Here is an 18,107-nt window from a genome sequence, read left to right on the forward strand (position 1 = left end):
AATATACCATACAATACTTGGATATTATTGTCTCAATCTATAAATATACGATAAAAATGTATGTTATTGTCTAAATCCATAAATATACCACAAACATACCAAAAAACCTCTGATATTATGGTCTAAATCCATTAATATATCATAAATATACCATGAAACTTTAATATTATTGTCTAAATCCATTAATATATAACAAATATACCATAAAACTTTAATATTATAGTCTAAATCCATTAATATACCATAAATATACCAAAAAACCTTTAAGATTATTGTCTAAATCCAGTAATATACCATAAATATACCATAAAACCTTTGATATTATAGTCTAAATCCATTAATATACTACAAATATACCAAAAAACTTTAATATTATTGTTTAAATCCATAAGTATACCAGAAATATACCATAAAACCTTTGATATTATTGTCTAAATCCACTAATATTCCATACATATACCATAAAACTGTTAATATTATTGTCTAAATCCATTAATATACCACAAATATACAATAAAATACTTTCATAGTATTGTCCAAATCCATAAATATACCATACAATACTTGGATATTATTGTCTCAATCTATAAATATACGATAAAAATGTATGTTATTGTCTAAATCCATAAATATACCACAAACATACCATAAAACTTTAATATTATTGTCTAAATCCATTAATATACCATAAATATACCATAAAACATTTGATATTATTGTCTAAATCCATTAATATACCACAAATATACAATAAAACTTTAATATTATTGTCTAAATCCATTAATATACCATAAATATACCATAAAATATCATAAATATAACATAAAACTTTAATATTATTGTCCAAATCCATTAATGTACCACAAATAAACCATAAAACCTTTAAAATTGTTGTCTAAATCCAGTAATATACCATAAATACAGCAAACAATACTTTTATATTATTGTCTAAAACCACAAATATACCAAAAATAATACTTTAATATTATTGTTTAAATCCATTATTATACCATGAAATACTTTTATATTATGTCTAAAACCATTAATATACCATAACATCATTGATATTATTGTCTAAAACCACAAATACACCATAAAATAATGTTATATTGTCTAAATACCATTAAATACTTTTATTTAATTCTTTCTAAAACCAAACTGATTGTTATAGTGGATCATCTGAAATGATTGGGAGCATGATTCAGCCTGAGCATCCATCAATCACACTGTGCTTTTCATTCAGCTCTTTCATCAAATATTCATCTCCACTTGATAACTCTGCTCCAGCTTGTCTTTCTGCTAGTGTCTCCTCGCTCCAGCACTCACAGTAACCCGTCCAATCTGCTGCGGCTGAGACCGAGATGTCTTTAAATAAGCAGCGCAGAGATAATAATAAAGCTGACCTTATTTCTCCTGCTGACCCCTGCACCACAATCCCCACAGAGAGAGAGGGTTTAATCCCGTCCCGTCTGGAGCCGCTGATGTGGGCCGTCCTGTGCTTAAGCCCCTCACACTGATCAGCATAAACCCCTCACACAGACACACACAGGGTCCCATACACACGCAAAAATGTTTAAACACTCACACAAACAGACACACACATCGTCCCACACACACAAAAATTTCACACAGACACACACAAACATAGACACTGACACACACACACACACACACACACACACACACACACACACACACACACACACACACACACACACACACACACACACACACACACACACACACACACACACACACACACAGACATCATCTCATACACACTAGATGGACATAATATTTAAACACACACACACACACAAACACACACACACACACACACACACACACACACACACACACAGACATCATCTCATACACACTAGATGGACATAATATTTAAATATTTAAACACACACACACACACACACACACAGACATCATCTCATACACACTAGATGGACATAATATTTAAATATTTAAACACACGCACACACACACACAAACATTGTACCACACACACAAAAATGTTTACACACACACAAACACAAACATAGTGCTAAAGAGACAAAATTCTTCATACACACACACTGTCCCACACACAAATGCACGCACATTCTGACGCACACAAAGAGCTCACATGCACACGATCTCACACAGATTGTGCACACACACACAACACACATTTATAGGCCCAGACAAAGACACAAGCACAGTAACACACACACACAAACTGACAAACACACACTCACACAAATCCAAATGCACATAAACACACCTCACATGCACACACACATGCATGCATTCAAACACACAAACCCACATACACACGCAAAAATGAACATGTGCATGGTCTCACAAACACACACACAACCTCACATACAACACATGCACACACGCTCATGCATGCTCTCAAACACTCATTCAAATACAGCATATGCACGCACACACACATAAAGTGGGAACTGCATATACCTGCACACATCCTAAAACACCCTCACATACGCAACATGAATGCTCACATACACATTTACACACACACACGCACATATGCACATGCATGTGCACGGTTGCTCACACACGCACACACACACACACACACGAGGAGCTGAAATCGAACCCTTTAATTTTCTCGGCTCCCATTAAGACGCAGCTCTGGACACTGAACACCTCTGACTGTCCATTTGGAGGATCTCACACACACACACCATCAGCTCAGGTTTCAGCCCAAAAACACAAGGAGACTCCATTTTGCAGGATAAGAGAATTAAGCTGATTTCTAGAGCCGGTAAGATGATCTGCACCGCCATTAGATTATTGTCACGAGAATCACCGTGGCTTATAAAGAAAAAAAACATTGCATTGATCATCCCTGAGCGGCACGGTGGCTGGTTCGAGTCCCGGCTGGGCCAGTTTGCATTTCTGTGTGGAGTTTGCATGTTCTCCCCAGTGTTGGCGTGGGTTTGCTCCGGTTTCCCCCCACAGTCCAAACACATTGGCCATAGTTTATGCGTGTGCATGGGTGAATGAGTGTGTATGGGTGTTTCCCAGTACTGGGTTGCAGCTGGAAGGGCATCCACTGCATAAAACATATGCTACATATGTTGGTGGTTCATTCCGCTGTGGTGACCCCTGATAAATAAAGAGACTAAGCTGAAGGAAAATGAGTGATTGAATCATCCCTGAAAATAACAACTATATATGCATTATTATAAAGGACGTATTTTGTAAAAAAATCAGCTAAAACATAAAAATGATCAGCTTTTGAATGGAGTAACTCAAGTTAAAAATATGAATTTAATAACATTCTAGATGAAAAGGCAGTGTATGATGATAAACCCCATAAATATGTGAGGGGAGATGTTCATCTCCACAACAAAAGCCTTAAAGGGCACCTATTTTACCTCTTTTGCAAGATGTTAGATGCGCCTTTGTCATCTCCTTTAGTGTCTGTAAAGTTTCAGCTGAAAATACCCATCAGATTATGTATTATAGCCTCCAGAATCTGCCCTTTCTGCTGTCTGAGTACAGTGGAGCTGTTTTTGTAGCCTGTGGCTTTAAATGCAAATGAGCTGCCTCACCCCGCCCACTACTCCCATATGCGTGTCTGCTTCTCATCATGCGTTACATCCAAGCGGCAACCTCCCGCTCTCCCTCATGAAGCAAATACGGAAGTGACTAAAACCGCAATTCATGGAAATTCTGGTAGTCCGGGCTCCATAACTGATAGATAGTAATAATCTCCATATAGAGCAGATTTCTATCAACCCCACTGTTAAAAATGGCTGACTTTACAGCAGAAATAAGCTGCTTACAGCCTGGTACAAAGAACAATTTTGCTTGATATAGCTAATATTACTCTTCATGACAGCTGTGAGGGGGTGAATTATTTTATAACCCATCATTTTGTTTATATTAAGTCTGCATAATTAAGGGCGTGGCCTCTTGAGTGACAGCTGGGTCTCGCTGGTGGCTGTCTCATCACCTCAGCTGATTCCGGCTGATTAGCCGCTGAACTCTGCATATACATCCTATTTCTGTTTTGTTTAAAGGGCATCTACGGTGACAATCTACTCTTCAAGCTGTTTGGACAGACATCTGTGTAGGTATAGTGAAGATACCATCATATTGGGAGGAGATTAAGGCACGCTGACAGGCACGTGGAAACAGTGGGCGGGGAAGACTAGCCTTAAAGGCCCAGTACACAAAAACCGCTACCTGCTGCTCAGAGCTATAAAATAGAAACTTATGAAAGGTATAATAAATAATCGGATGGGTGTTTTAAGCTGAAACTTTACAGACACATTCTGGAGACACAAAAGACTCATATTAAATCTGGAAAAATGGGTAAAATAGGTGCCCTTTAAATGCAAATGAGCTGTTTCTCCCCGCCCACTGCTTCCATGTGCGTGTCTGCTTCTCATCATGCATAACATTCAAGTTGCAACCTCTCACTCTCCCTCATGAAGCAAATAAGGAAGTGACTGAAACCGCAATTCATGGAAATTCCGCAAGTCCTGGCTCCATATAGAGCAGATTTCTATCAACCCCACTGTTAAAAATGGCCGACTTTACAGCAGAAATAAGCTGCTTACAGCCTGGTACAAAGAACGATTTTGCTTGATATAGCTAATATTACTCTTCATGACAGCTGTGAGGGGGTGAATTATTTTATAACCCATCATTTTGTTTATATTAAGTCTGCATAATTAAGGGCGTGGCCACTTGAGTGACAGCTAGGTCTCGCTGGTCTAGTCACCTCAGCTGATTCCGGCTGATTAGCCGCTGAGCTCTGCATATACATCCTATTTCTGTTTTGTTTATTGTTTCTTTGCACAGTCAGTTGCTTTTGGGAATTATTTTCTACAGTTATCAGATGATATGGCATGCTGTGTGCACTTAATTGTGCTCACAAACCTATCAGGTTGCCTCCAGTTCGCAGATGAGTGAAATTATATACTTATACACCATCTCTATACATGCATTTGTTTTATTTAAGATCATTAATCATTTATAATGCTCTTTAGAGCTGTAATGCACTCCAGAATCTGACAGGTTGATCAGCTGTAGGCTCTCGAACAGTCATCTGAAGTGTTATCATACAGAGTTATGCTAGATTTCATCAATAGTCTTGCATTTACCTACACAGACTATATCTGAAGTGTTTAGAAGTAATTTGCATTTTCCTACTGTAGAACAACATCATAAGAGCAATGTTTAGTGGCTCAATGTGTTACAGCAGTGTTTGTAAAAGACTAAACACTTTATTGATATAGTGTACAGCCAAGCACATGTGGACAGAACACAAACAAGTCGTAATAATGAAGTATTAAGCATTTCTCCCATAGGAAAGCATAGTCTAAGCAAAATGCTAGCAGGCGTCTGTAGCTCCGCCTCTTTGCCCTTATTTGGTGTCCCCCAGTCGGTGAGATGATGCATGAATAAAATGTAGACGGTTGACCACGCCTACTGGCAGCTTCTCTTGGCTTCTTCAGACCTATAGGTGACGTCACGGATACTACAGCCATATCTTATACAGTCTATGGGGTGGACACACTGTACTACACACAGTTCTGTCCAAACAGCTTACAAAAGACGGCTTTCATCATAGGAGCCCTTTAAAGAAAACATAATGGTGGAAAACACACGTTAAAATAATGAATTTATCATAAAATCACTATGATTGTGTTGACCAAATAAGTGTGATGTACTCTCGACGGCTTCTGTGAACATGTCTCGTCTTTATCCTCCACACAAAACATGTTCAACAGCCATGAAGACGGTAAATAAAAGGCTGTAAATCGCTGTTGTGCTATTAGATGCGCGCACACACGCACACACACACACACACACACACAGAGAAGAAAGAAGCATGTGATTATTCAATTATGATAATGCTCATATGTGGAGGAGAGTTCTCAACTACACGAGCTGCTCTTATCAGGAAAGAGCAGTGTGACCTACTTTAAAGCTCACTGATAGTGTGTGTGTGTGTGTGTGTGTGTGTGTGTGCGTGTGTATGTGTGTGGGGGGGGTTCATGAGTGGTTTTGTGTGTATGGCCACTGTTGATCTGTGATGCTGTTATTGTGTGCGTGTATGTTTGTGCATGTGTTTCACTGTGATGCTGTTACTATGAGGTGTGTGTGTGTGTTTGTGTGTTTATCTAAGATGCTGTTACTATGAGGTGCGTATGGTGTGTGTGTGTGTGTGTGTGTGTGTCTAAGATGCTGTTACTATGAGGTGCGTGTGGTGTGTGTGTTTGTGTGTGTGTGTATCTAAGATGCTGTTACTATGAACTGTGTGTGTGTGTTTATCTAAGATTCAGTTACTATGAGGTGTGTGTGTGTGTGTGTGTGTGTGTGTGTGTGTGTGTGTGTGTGTGTGTGTGTGTGTGTTTTGTGTGTGTGTGTATCTGAGATGCTGTTACTATGAATTGTGAGTGTGTGTGTTTATCTAAAACGCTGTTACTACGAGGTGTGTGTGTGTGTATCTGAGATGCTGTTACTATGAACTGTGTGTGTGTTTGTGTTTATCTAAGACGCTGTCACTACAGGTGTGTGTGTGTGTGCGTGTGTGTGTGTGTGTGTGTTTACCTAAAACGCTGTTACTACGAGGTGTGTGTGTGTGTGTGTATCTGAGATGCTGTTACTATGACCTGTGTGTGTGTGTGTGTGTGTATCTAAGACGCTTTTACTATGAGGTGTGTGTATCTGAGACACTGTTACTATGAGATGTGTGTGTGTGTGTGTGTGTGTGTGTGTGTGTGTGTATCTGAGATGTTTTTACTATGAGATGTGTGTGTGTGTGTGTGTGTGCATCTGAGATGTTGTTACTATGAACTGTGTGTGTGTGTGTGTGTGTGTGTGTGTGTATCTAAGACGCTTTTACTATGAGGTGTGTATCTGAGACACTGTTACTATGAGATGTGTGTGTGTGTGTGTGTGTGTGTGTGTGCATCTGAGATGCTGTTACTATGAACTGTGTGTGTGTGTGTGTGTGTGTGTGTGTGTGTGTGTGTGTGTGTATTTAAGACGCTTTTACTATTAGGTGTGTGTATCTGAGACACTGTTACTATGAGATGTGTGTGTGTGTGTGTGTATCTGAGATATTGTTACTATGAGGTGTGTGTGTGTGAGTGCGTGTATATCTGAGATGCTGTTACTATGAGCAGTGAATGTGTGTGTGTGTGTGTGTGTGCGAGAGAGAGAGAGAGAGAGAGTCAGTGTGTGTGTTATATCTCAAGAGACCGCTTTGGGCTCATCTGTCCTGCAATAAGACACTACACAGACCCTCCAAAAGAGTATGAACCCATCTGGAGCATCTTGGACAGACAGACAGACAGACACAGACAGACAGACACACACACACACACACACACACACACACACACACAGCTGGGGTCCCCACTATCTGTCGGACTCCAACCACAGTCTGTTTCCTGAAGAATAGCTGTCAATCACCACGCCAGCGGTCGCCATGGCAACAGGAACACGAGGCCACCCCCCCACCCTCCCGAGTGTGTGAAATGAGAGGAGCGGAGATAAAGCCAGACTCACGATCTGTGGATGCTGCAGTTGTAGAAGGTGAAATCCACACTGGCGAATTTCTGGCCCGTTTCCCGAGATTTGAGGTAGAGCTTCAGCACATGAGTGTCTCCTGAGTGACAGACACAAATACTGAATCAGCAGACACCAACGTTCATCTGTCAAGAGGATTTACACTTAACCAGGGTAAAACCACTGAAACCTTGAGCGGCCAGTGCGCTGCATTACTGTGCAGTAAAGGAGACCTATTCTGCCCCTTTATCCAAGACGTCAAAATAAGTATCTAATGTCCCCAGAGTGCATGTAGTGATAGTTCAGCTCAAAATAACACACTAATAATGTTTTACACTCGCCGGCCACTTTATTAGGTACAGCTTACTACTACCAGATTGGACCCCTTTTGCCTTCGGAACTGCTTTAATCCTTCGTGGTGTAGATCCAATAAGCTACTGGAAATATTCCTCAGAGATTTTGCTCCATGTTGACATGATAGCATCACGCAGTTGCTGCAGATTTGTCGGCTGCACATCCATGATGCCAATCTCCCGTTCCACCACATCCCAAAGCTGCTCTATTGGATTGAGTTCTGGGGACTGTGGAGGCCATTTGAGTACAGTGAACTCATCGTCATGTTCAAGAAAACAGTCTGAGATGATTCAAGCTTTATGACATGGTGTGTTATCCTGCTGGAAGTAGCCATCAGAAGATGGTCATAAAGGGATGGACTTGGTCAGCAGCAATACTCAGGTAGGCTGTGGCGTTGACATGAGGCTCAATTGGAACTAATGGACCCAAAGTGTGCCAAGAAAATCTCCCCCACACCATTACACCACCACCACCAGCCTGAACCGCTGATACAAGGCAGGATGGATCCATGTTTCATGATGTTGAGGCCAAATTCTGACCCGCCCATCTGAATGTGTCAGCAGAAATGGAGACTCATCAGAGCAGGCAACGTTTCTCCAATATTCTATTGTCCAGTTTTGGTGAGCCTGTGTGAATTGTAGCCTCAGTTTCCTGTTCTTAGCTGACAGGAGCGGCACCCGGTGTGCTCTTCTGCTGCTGTAGCACATCCGCCTCAAGGTTGGCCGTGTTGTGTGTTCAGAGATGCTCTTCTGCAGAGCTCGGTTGTAACGAGTGCTTATTTGAGTTACTGTTGCCTTTCTATCAGCTGGAACCAGTCTGGCCATTCTCCTCTGGCATCAACAAGGCATTTGCGCTCACAGAACTGCCGCTCACTGGATATTTCCTCTTTGTCGGAGCATTCTCTGTAAACCCTAGTAATGGTTGTGCATGAACATCCCAGTGGATCAGCAGTTTCTGAAATACTCAGAGCAGCCCGTCTGGCACCAACAACCATGCCACATTTAAAGTCACTTAAATCCCCTTTCTTCCTCATTCTGATGCTCGCTTTGAACTGCAGCAGATCGTCTTGACCATGTCTACATGCCTAAATGCATTGAGTTCCCACCATGTGATTGGCTGATTAGAAATTTGCGTTAACAAGCAGTTGGACAGGCGTACCTAATAAAGTGGCCAGTGAGTGTATAACTTTGAATCTGTACCTGTGTTTAGGCTTTGAACTTAATTGTGACATTTTGGTGACTGTTGCTTTAAATTCAAATGAGATTGTGCTCTTTTTCAGAAGAGGGCGGAGCTATAAATGCTTATGCATTAGCATAGTGGCAGATTCAAAACAGAGCTGTGTTCTCAGTGCTGGTCAGGTGTGCACTCCACATCTATAATCCTCTTAGTCTATGCTGACATTATCTTCAGCAGCTCAAACACTCTAATGGTAATGGACAGACGGCTGCTTCTCACTCAGGGCTGCTGTTTATGCTAATAAGGGGGAGAGATGGGCACTAGTGGGCGGGGCTTTCCCCCTCTGACGACACATACAAATCGAGAATGTCAATCAAAGTGTTCCTGCAGACTGTTTTGATCAAGTCTGATTAGAACAAATAGAATTAATTCATGCTACCATTAAAATCAGTTTAGATTCACACACTGCTGACACACACTGTGTGCTGAAATTGTTTAAACCCCTGATTTTTCCATAAAAGGTCCCCTTTAACACAGCATTCAGCATGTGGCATTATAAAGTAGAATTTGTGTGTGTGTGTGTGTGTGTGTGTGTGTGTGTGTGTGTGTGTGTGTGTGTGTGTGTGTGTGTGTGTGTGATGTTACTGACTCTGCAGGCGTGTGATGGGCACCAGTTCTTTGGCTGTGGGTGAGAGGCAGTAGATTCGGGATCCGTGTATTGTTCCTTCAGTCTGGGTGTAATCCTCGAAGGAGCAGTCCACCCCGGCGGACAGATCCGGGACGTTTCGGGCCTGAAGGACCAGCTGGCAGATCAATGGAGAAAGCAGACAAAGTGAAAAAGCTTGGCGCACGTCCCCACATTTCATCTGCTCCGCCACTGACGGAGGCTTGTGTTTAAACTACACTCTGACGGCATCTGCTGCTCCATATTGCTGCATCTCTGCTAACACTACAGCTATGGACAAGCACACTGATCAATCACTGCACATGCAGTATCTGCTCTCTCTCTCTCTCACACACACACACACACACACCTGTACTTCAGCCATGGTGACGGAGATGTTGTTGGGCTGCACCGTCAGCTCCACGCACTGATCCACTCTGGAAGCGAATCTCTGTGGTTCATCAGCACGCTCACAGCGATCACGACGAGAACAACTGAACACACACACACAAAACAACACAACATTTCTATAAAACACACACCACTGAGCAGATCACAGCATTAATACACTCATAAACTCTAATCAAAAGTAAGAGAAAGTCTGGGCAGCAAAAAGTCGCTGGTTCGAGTCCCGGGTGAGTCAGTTGACATTTCTGTGTGGAGTTTGCATGTTCTCTCCGTGTTGCAGTGGGTCTCTTCCGTGTGCTCTGGTTTCCCCCACAGTACATACACATGCGCTATAGGGAAATTGATGAACTAAACTGGCCGTGGCGTATAAGTGTGTGTGTATGGGTGATTCCCAGTGCTGGATTGCAGCTGAATGGGCATCCGCTGTGTAAAACATATTGTATGCTGTAATAGTTGGTAAAATGAATGAATGAAGTGCAACTTCTTGAAAACATGTAGTGATTTTAGTGTGTTTGTACATTTATTTCTGAGCGTGTACGAAAATAAAAATTATGCAAAAAAAAAAAATAAAAACAACAACAAAATAACTGTAAATAAGCAATATATTTGAATATTAATAACAATAATATATATTTTTAGCCTTCAAATGATTTATGAATGCTGAAATCAGACGCATATAATCGTCACTTTATGACCTCAGTGTTCTGCCTTAAACCAAAGAGCATAGAATCACCAATAGGCGACACTCTAGTGCAATTTGGGAAACAGCCACTAGATGGCGCAGTGGCCATTTTGGAATGAAAACTCCAATAGAACAACAGCATATTATAAGTCTGTAAAATAAACTATTAAAAGTGCTGATGATTGTGATAGTAAGTGTTGTCTTTCAGGTTGTCTCTCGGCTTTAATTCGCTTTTTAAAGGGCCATGACACCCCTAACTTTTGATTCAGGTCCACCTCAGAACTTTTCAAAAGATGCATCATAGTGGGCGTGGGGCTCTGCAAGCAAAGGGCAGGAGTGGGCGTGGCCAGAAGCAGGGGAGAAGGAGGAGACCGAGCAACTGTTGTCAGTCGGTTCAAATGAGACACAAACCGTGAGGAGACGCATGATTTTATAGTTTACAAAGTTATAATGCAAAGAAAAAAAACAGTATTTTAATGTCCTGCTACATTTGTAATTTCATATACACACAACCAAAATTTATATCATTATAAAGATAATCGTGTTCATATAAACACAAAATGAGGACTTTTCCCTCAATCCCCGGGTCTGAATGCAGACTCAGTGCAGCAGGTGTCTACCCTGTCTATTTGAACCATTAGCCCTGCGGGTAATCTGGAGGATTTAGGCAAACACAGCAGCACGGCGATGTGTCTAAATGTGAACGAACTCCTGATAAAAGACAACGTCCGCCATTCTCCAATTCTCGTACTGCTCTCCTGACAAAAATGCTTGCAGCACACAAACAACTTTTCTTTATTGGCCCCCAACAACAAAGGATTTCACAGCTGAGCTTGGCACTGGCAGCCAGGTCTGCTTTGTCTTCGGAAAGCACATGCTCTCATGAATATTTAAGCAGCCGACTCTTCTCATAGGATAAGAAAACTGCGCTATGAATAATAATGAAAAACCGATGTGTCATCTTTGCACTTAAAACATCTCAAAAAAAGTACTTAAGGGTTTCATGAACCTTTAAATTAATAAATAAAAAACAAAGCAGCTGCTTGCAATTGCGACAGTAATAAGATTCAATTAACAGCCGACCACTTTCACTCCAATATGGCATAATCGGGGGCTGTTGCTGGGCACTGCTGTTGCAATGGAACGTTCTATTGAGTGTCGCCTCCTGGTGATTCTATGCTCTTTGCTTAAACCAAAGACTAAAGAATACACAAGACATGTCAATCGTATCTTCTTGAATGGGGAAAAGTGTAACTGTCAATATAGCAAAAAAAGCCCCGCCTACTAGTACAGGAGCCAATCATCAATCACTATAAGGTTAAAAAAAAGCCCGCCTTCTAGTACAGTAGCCAATCATCGAGCGCTATAGACTGATGATGGGGGAGGGGCTTGGACCAGACATGTGTTTCTGCAGATTTTGTGTGATTCTGATGTTCAGAAATTAAACTAAAGAGACAGTTGTTGTTTAATTCTGTTGTTGATTCCTAATATGAAATTCAATCGTAAGCTTGGCAAGCAGTTTTGGATAATTTGATGTTTTTATTAGCTCTGGAAAACCGTCCGAGAGGCATTTCAAAGATGGCCGCCGAGTGAAATGACTTGCCTTAAATGGATTTTGCTGAAACTTTATGTTACTGTTTAAAAAATAACAGTATTTTCCAACATCATTCAGAACATCTTTCTGTGTGTTTAACAGAATAAAGAAACTCAAACAGGTTTGGATCAAGTGTAGGACAGCAATTTTTATTTCGGGGTGAACTGTCCCTTTAAGGAAGTATATTGATCGCGAGTAGTTCAGTTTTTTGACAAATAAAAATGATTTAAGAATGCTGTAATCACATCTGATTTTACAGACGCATATAATCATCACTTTATGACCTCAGTGTTCTGCCTCAAACGTCATGTTATTGTTTAAAAAAGCCCCCTATATGGTATTTTTACATCTGGAAGCTGACTTTCTATGCTCCTTTAGCATTTAATATGGATGTTACAAGGGAAATCTGCTTCTCTGTGGCTACAATTATGGTAAAATGGACTATTTGCTGCTAATGTTTGCCAGAAGCTTTGGCAGAACGTCTGATTTCTACACAAGACAGCGAAGAGAGCTGAGAAAACTGTATATAGTAGTGAAATAATCTGCTCTGGAAGTTGAAACGATCGCTCCGACAAGAACAGACAGACTTTATAGACGCCTAAAGGGCAAATCCAGACACCTGAAGATAAAGCTGACATGGGAATATGCAGGGAAGAGGTTTGATTGTGATGATTATAGTAGCGGAGAGGATGATTGGAGCATTTTTATGTCTTTTAATTATTTTTTAAGCACAGTTCTTTTTCTCACAGCCTATGAAATCCTGCTCCTGTTTCTCCGGGAAAAGGAGATCAGAGTAATATTTCACAATATCTTCATTCTGAGGGAGACTTTGACGAGCTGATGTGAAAAGACATGGGAGATGTTGGCACATATACACACAAACACACTCAGAAATAAAGCCATAGATAAAAAAAAATGAGTTTTAACCTCGTAAAGCCTATAAAGTAATAGTCTAAACAGTTATTGAATCTTTAAAGATGTATGCCTTCTGTTGATTTTGATACACCAGGACTTTGTCACTCTTTTGGGATGATACAATTAAAACATAAAAGGAAAAATTGTATCATTTATTTATTTTATTTATTTTATGATTGATAGAGCAAACAAATGAACAACGGATTGAACAAATGTACGATTAACTGATTGAACAAATGAACGATTAACTGATTGAACAAATGTACGATTAACTGATTGAACAAATGAACGATTAACTAATTGAACAAATGTACGATTAACTGATTGAACAAATGTACGATTAACTGAACAAACGTACGATTAACTGAACAAACGTACGATTAACTAATTGAACAAATGTACGGTTAAATGATTGAATAAATTATTTAATGATTGATTGAATGAATGAACAAATGAACGAACAACTGAATGAACGGTTGATTAATTGGTTAAACGAATTAACAATTGATTGAATAAATAAACAAATGATTGAACGATTGATTAATTGGTTGAACGAATGAACAATTGACTGAATGAATAAACAAATGATTGAACGATTGATTGATTGAATTAATGAATGATTGAATGATTAATTGATTGAACAAATCAAGGATTGAATGATTGAACAAAAAAACAAACAAATGAATAAACGGTTGATTTATTAACTGATTGAACGAATGAATGATTGAACAAATGAACGATTGTTTGATTGAATAATGAACAAACAAATGATTTAAAGATTGATTAAACGAATAAATGATTGAACGAAATAAGTATTGAATGATTCAACAAATGAACGATTGATTTAATGATTGAACGAATGAATGATTGAATAATTGAACAAAAAATAAACGAACAATTGATTAATTGAACGAATAAAGGATTGAATGGTTGAACAAATAAACAAACCAATGAATGATTGAATAATTGATAGAACGAAGGAATGATTGAATGAACGAATGATCGATGAACTGATTGAATAAATAAACAAACAACTGAATGAAGGATTGATTAACTGATTGAACGAAGGAATGATTGGACGAATGAAGCATTGACTGAACAAAATGAACAAACAAATGATTTAAAGATTGATTAATTGATTTTAACGAATGATTGAATGAATGGATTGAACAATTCAATTGTTCAATTGAATTCAACAAATTCAAATTCAATTGATCTAATGATTGAATTATTGAACAAATTAACAAACAAATGAATAAACGATTGATTTATTGATTAAACAAAGTAATGATTGAATGAATCATTGAATGATTGAACAACTGAAAAAACAAATGAATGAACGGTTGATTGATTAATTGATTGAACGAATGAAAAATTGAACAAATGCTTGATAGAACAAATAAACAAACAAACGGTTTAAAGATTGATTGATTGAACGGATGAATGATTGAACGAATGAAGAAATGAATGATTCAACAAGTGAACAAACAAACGGATGAACGATTGATTAATTGATTGAATGAATCAATGAATGATTGAATAATTGAACAAACAAATGAACATATAATTGATTAATTGATTGAACGAATTAATGATTAAACGAATGAAGGATTGAATGATTGAACAAATGAATGAACGATTGATTAATTGATAGAACGAATGAATGATTGAATGAATGAACGATTGATAACTAGATTGAATAAATAAACAAACAACTAAATGAACAATTGATAAACTGATTGAACGAATGAAGGACTGATTAATTGTACAAATGAAAAAAACAAATAATTTAAAGTTTGATTAATTGAATTAAAGAATAATTGAATGAATGAAGGATTAAATAATTCAACAAATGAACAAACAAACGAATGAACGATCGATTAAATGATAGAATGATTGAACAAATGAACAAAAAAATAATTGAACGATTAACTGATTTAATGAATGAAGGATTGAACGATTGAAAAAATGAACGAACAAATGAATGAACAATTGAATAATCAATTGAACAACAAATGAATTAAAATGAATGAACGGTTGATTGAAAAAAACTAAATGAACGAATGAATAAACTATTGATTAAACAAATGAACTATTGATTGAAAGAATGAACGATTGATTGAACAAACGAACGACTCAAAAATCTGAGCTGGCCACTGCTGAGGAACAGAGGAAGTAAAGGTTCTGGAAATAAATAAGCCTGACCACATATGATACTCGTATTGTTTAATAAATATGATATATGGATTGTTTCACTCCAGTATGTCTGTTTAATCTTGAAATATATTAAAAATGTTTATGACTGCAGATAAAAAATATTTACTGTTTATAATATTATTTTTATCTTTAATTGAAAGCATGAATGCAGGGTGAAGGCAGTGTGTTTCTATAAGTGCATTAGTGTGTGTTTGTGTGTGTGTTTACGTACATGTTGTGAAGGACACACCAGCCGCAGTGAGGGTCTCTGGAGCTCAGACACTCAGAGCAGGTCGAGTACTGAGAGCATCTCTCCACCGGCACACGCGTCACCTGCGCACACACATAACACAACACAGAAAATTAAATCACAGTAAAACCACAGTAATGCTGCACCTCTGCGGTCAAATCAAAAGATGCTTGAGGCCAGAAACAGCACTGGAGGGTATGAAACATGCTTGCTGCCATGTGCGGTACAGGTACGTGTGTGTGTGTACAGAAGACACTGAATCAGCTTATCACACAATGTGCCATCTGACAGTTACCACGGAGATCTGCACTTGATTGACAGAAACCCTGAAGCCCTCCTGCTGTAAACAGAATAACATCAGTGTGTGTGTGTGTGTGTGTGTGTGTGTGTGTGTGTGTGTGTGTGTGTGTGTGCAAGAGAAAGTTATAAAATAAAGGAAAAATAGGAGGTAAAACTTAAAAATAAAGAAAAAAGTGTGCAAAGAATTTAAAAAAATGTAAGAAGAATAGAAAGTGTGTGTTGGGTTCATGTCAATTTTTCATTTAACCATGAAAACGGACACCACTAAAAGGCACCCTTATCCTTAGCTTTAGCTATTTAGTTAAAATTACAAATAAATAACATTTCCCTCATGTTTCAATAAATAAAACAAATAACGAAAGTATGAAAGAAACTACCAAAATAAAAAACTAAGTATGAAAGGGATAGTCAAATGATCAAACTCAAAATTACAAATGAATGTATAAATGAAAATGAACAAAAATACAAAATATGAAAGGGTTAATGAAACAAGAACTAAATTAAATAATTGTTTAATGCGGTACAAAAACATGAAAAGTATGAATATGACAAATAAAAAAGAACAAATAAACAAAGGTAATAAAGTAATATAAATAACATAAAATAAATAAAAATAAATAAAATAAAAAAATAATTAAAAAAATAAAATAAAATAAATGAAAATAAAAAAATAAAAAATTAATAATTAAAAGAAAAGAAAATATATAAAATAAATAAAAATTAAATTACATTCAAAAAAAAAATAAATAAAAAATAAAATAAAAAATAAATAATGGTAAATAATTATTCGTTAATTTTAAATAAATTAAAGAAAAAAAATAGTTAATTTAAATAAGTGATAAAATAAAATAGTTAAATTAAAATAAATAAATTAAAACAAAACAACATAACATAACAACAAAACTAAAAACTAAAAAACTAAAACAAAACAAAACAAAAAAAAAAAAAAATAAATAAATAAATAAATAAACTTTAAATAATCTTTATTTTCTATGGCACCTGCAAAGGTACATTTTAATGCATTTGACACCAAAGAAGGTCAAATAAAATAACAGCAATAATAACAAATAAAAAGTCAGCATGGGCATCACACATAACACAAAGAAATTAATTAAAAGTCTTTCTGAAAATAAGATAAGAAGTTTATGGACAAAAGTGTCTGCTAAACAACTAAATGTGCTCAATTTTACTTTCAAATGAGACATTTGAGCTTCAACATATCAACTTTATTAAAATTGTATTTAATATACTTTCCGCATCATTTTCATTGGGGTGTACTCACTTTTGCACAGTAATTGTAAGTTATTGTGTTAGAATACTTGAACACAGTGAAGAGTGAAGACAGGGAAGCTCTTGTCCATCAGGTCATGTGTGCTGAGTGATCATAACTGCATCAAGTTGCATCATAAGTCAAATATAAACTCAGTGCATGAAGAGAAATCTGCACTTTAATAACACACACACAGTCAGAGGTGTGTGTTCGTGTCACTCACCGAGGACGATCAGTTTACAGAGAGAAACAGTGCTGTGCAGATGAAGACGAGCAGAGATGAAGAACAGATGGTGACGATGAGGGGTTGTGTGTGTGTGTGTGTGTGTGTGTGTGTGTGTGTGTGTGTGTGTGTGTGTTCAGGGTTCAGGACACATGAGCTGCTCTGTGAAACAACTTCACCATATGCAGCCTGTCAGCATGTGTGTGTGTGTGTGAAAATATACAGCGTGAAATAAAGAAAATGAACAAGCAACGAACATATTGACGCGAGCTCAATATCAATTTGCCATTTTAATATATACAATGAGTTTATCATGAAACACACACACACACAGGTGAGTCGCCGCGAGCGCCATTCATCTGATGTTCAGCATGATAAACTGAAGCCTGCAGCCAAATGAATCCAAAATAAATGAGTGACACACACACGCGCACACACGCGCACACACACGCACACACACGCGCACACACGCACACACACACACACGCACGCACGCACGCACGCACGCACGCACGCACACA

General features: G+C 38.1%; 1 protein-coding gene across 3 annotated transcripts in view; it reads right to left on the reverse strand.

Moving 5' to 3' along the window:
• The window catches only part of plxna1b (plexin A1b), a 222,898-nt gene that overhangs the window by 85,108 nt on the left and 119,683 nt on the right, over window positions 1-18,107 (reverse strand). For 2 of the 3 annotated variants that reach the window (XM_073953028.1, NM_001110010.1), the window contains 4 exon segments: window positions 15,776-15,876; window positions 10,119-10,242; window positions 9,734-9,887; window positions 7,555-7,654 (listed from right to left, as the gene is read on the reverse strand). In XM_073953028.1, coding sequence (XP_073809129.1) covers window positions 7,555-7,654; window positions 9,734-9,887; window positions 10,119-10,242; window positions 15,776-15,876 — 479 coding nt within the window. 3 annotated transcript variants of the gene reach the window in all.

Source organism: Danio rerio, chromosome 6 (genome assembly GCF_049306965.1).
Source record: "Danio rerio strain Tuebingen ecotype United States chromosome 6, GRCz12tu, whole genome shotgun sequence".
In the NCBI taxonomy this organism is placed as follows: domain Eukaryota; kingdom Metazoa; phylum Chordata; class Actinopteri; order Cypriniformes; family Danionidae; genus Danio; species Danio rerio.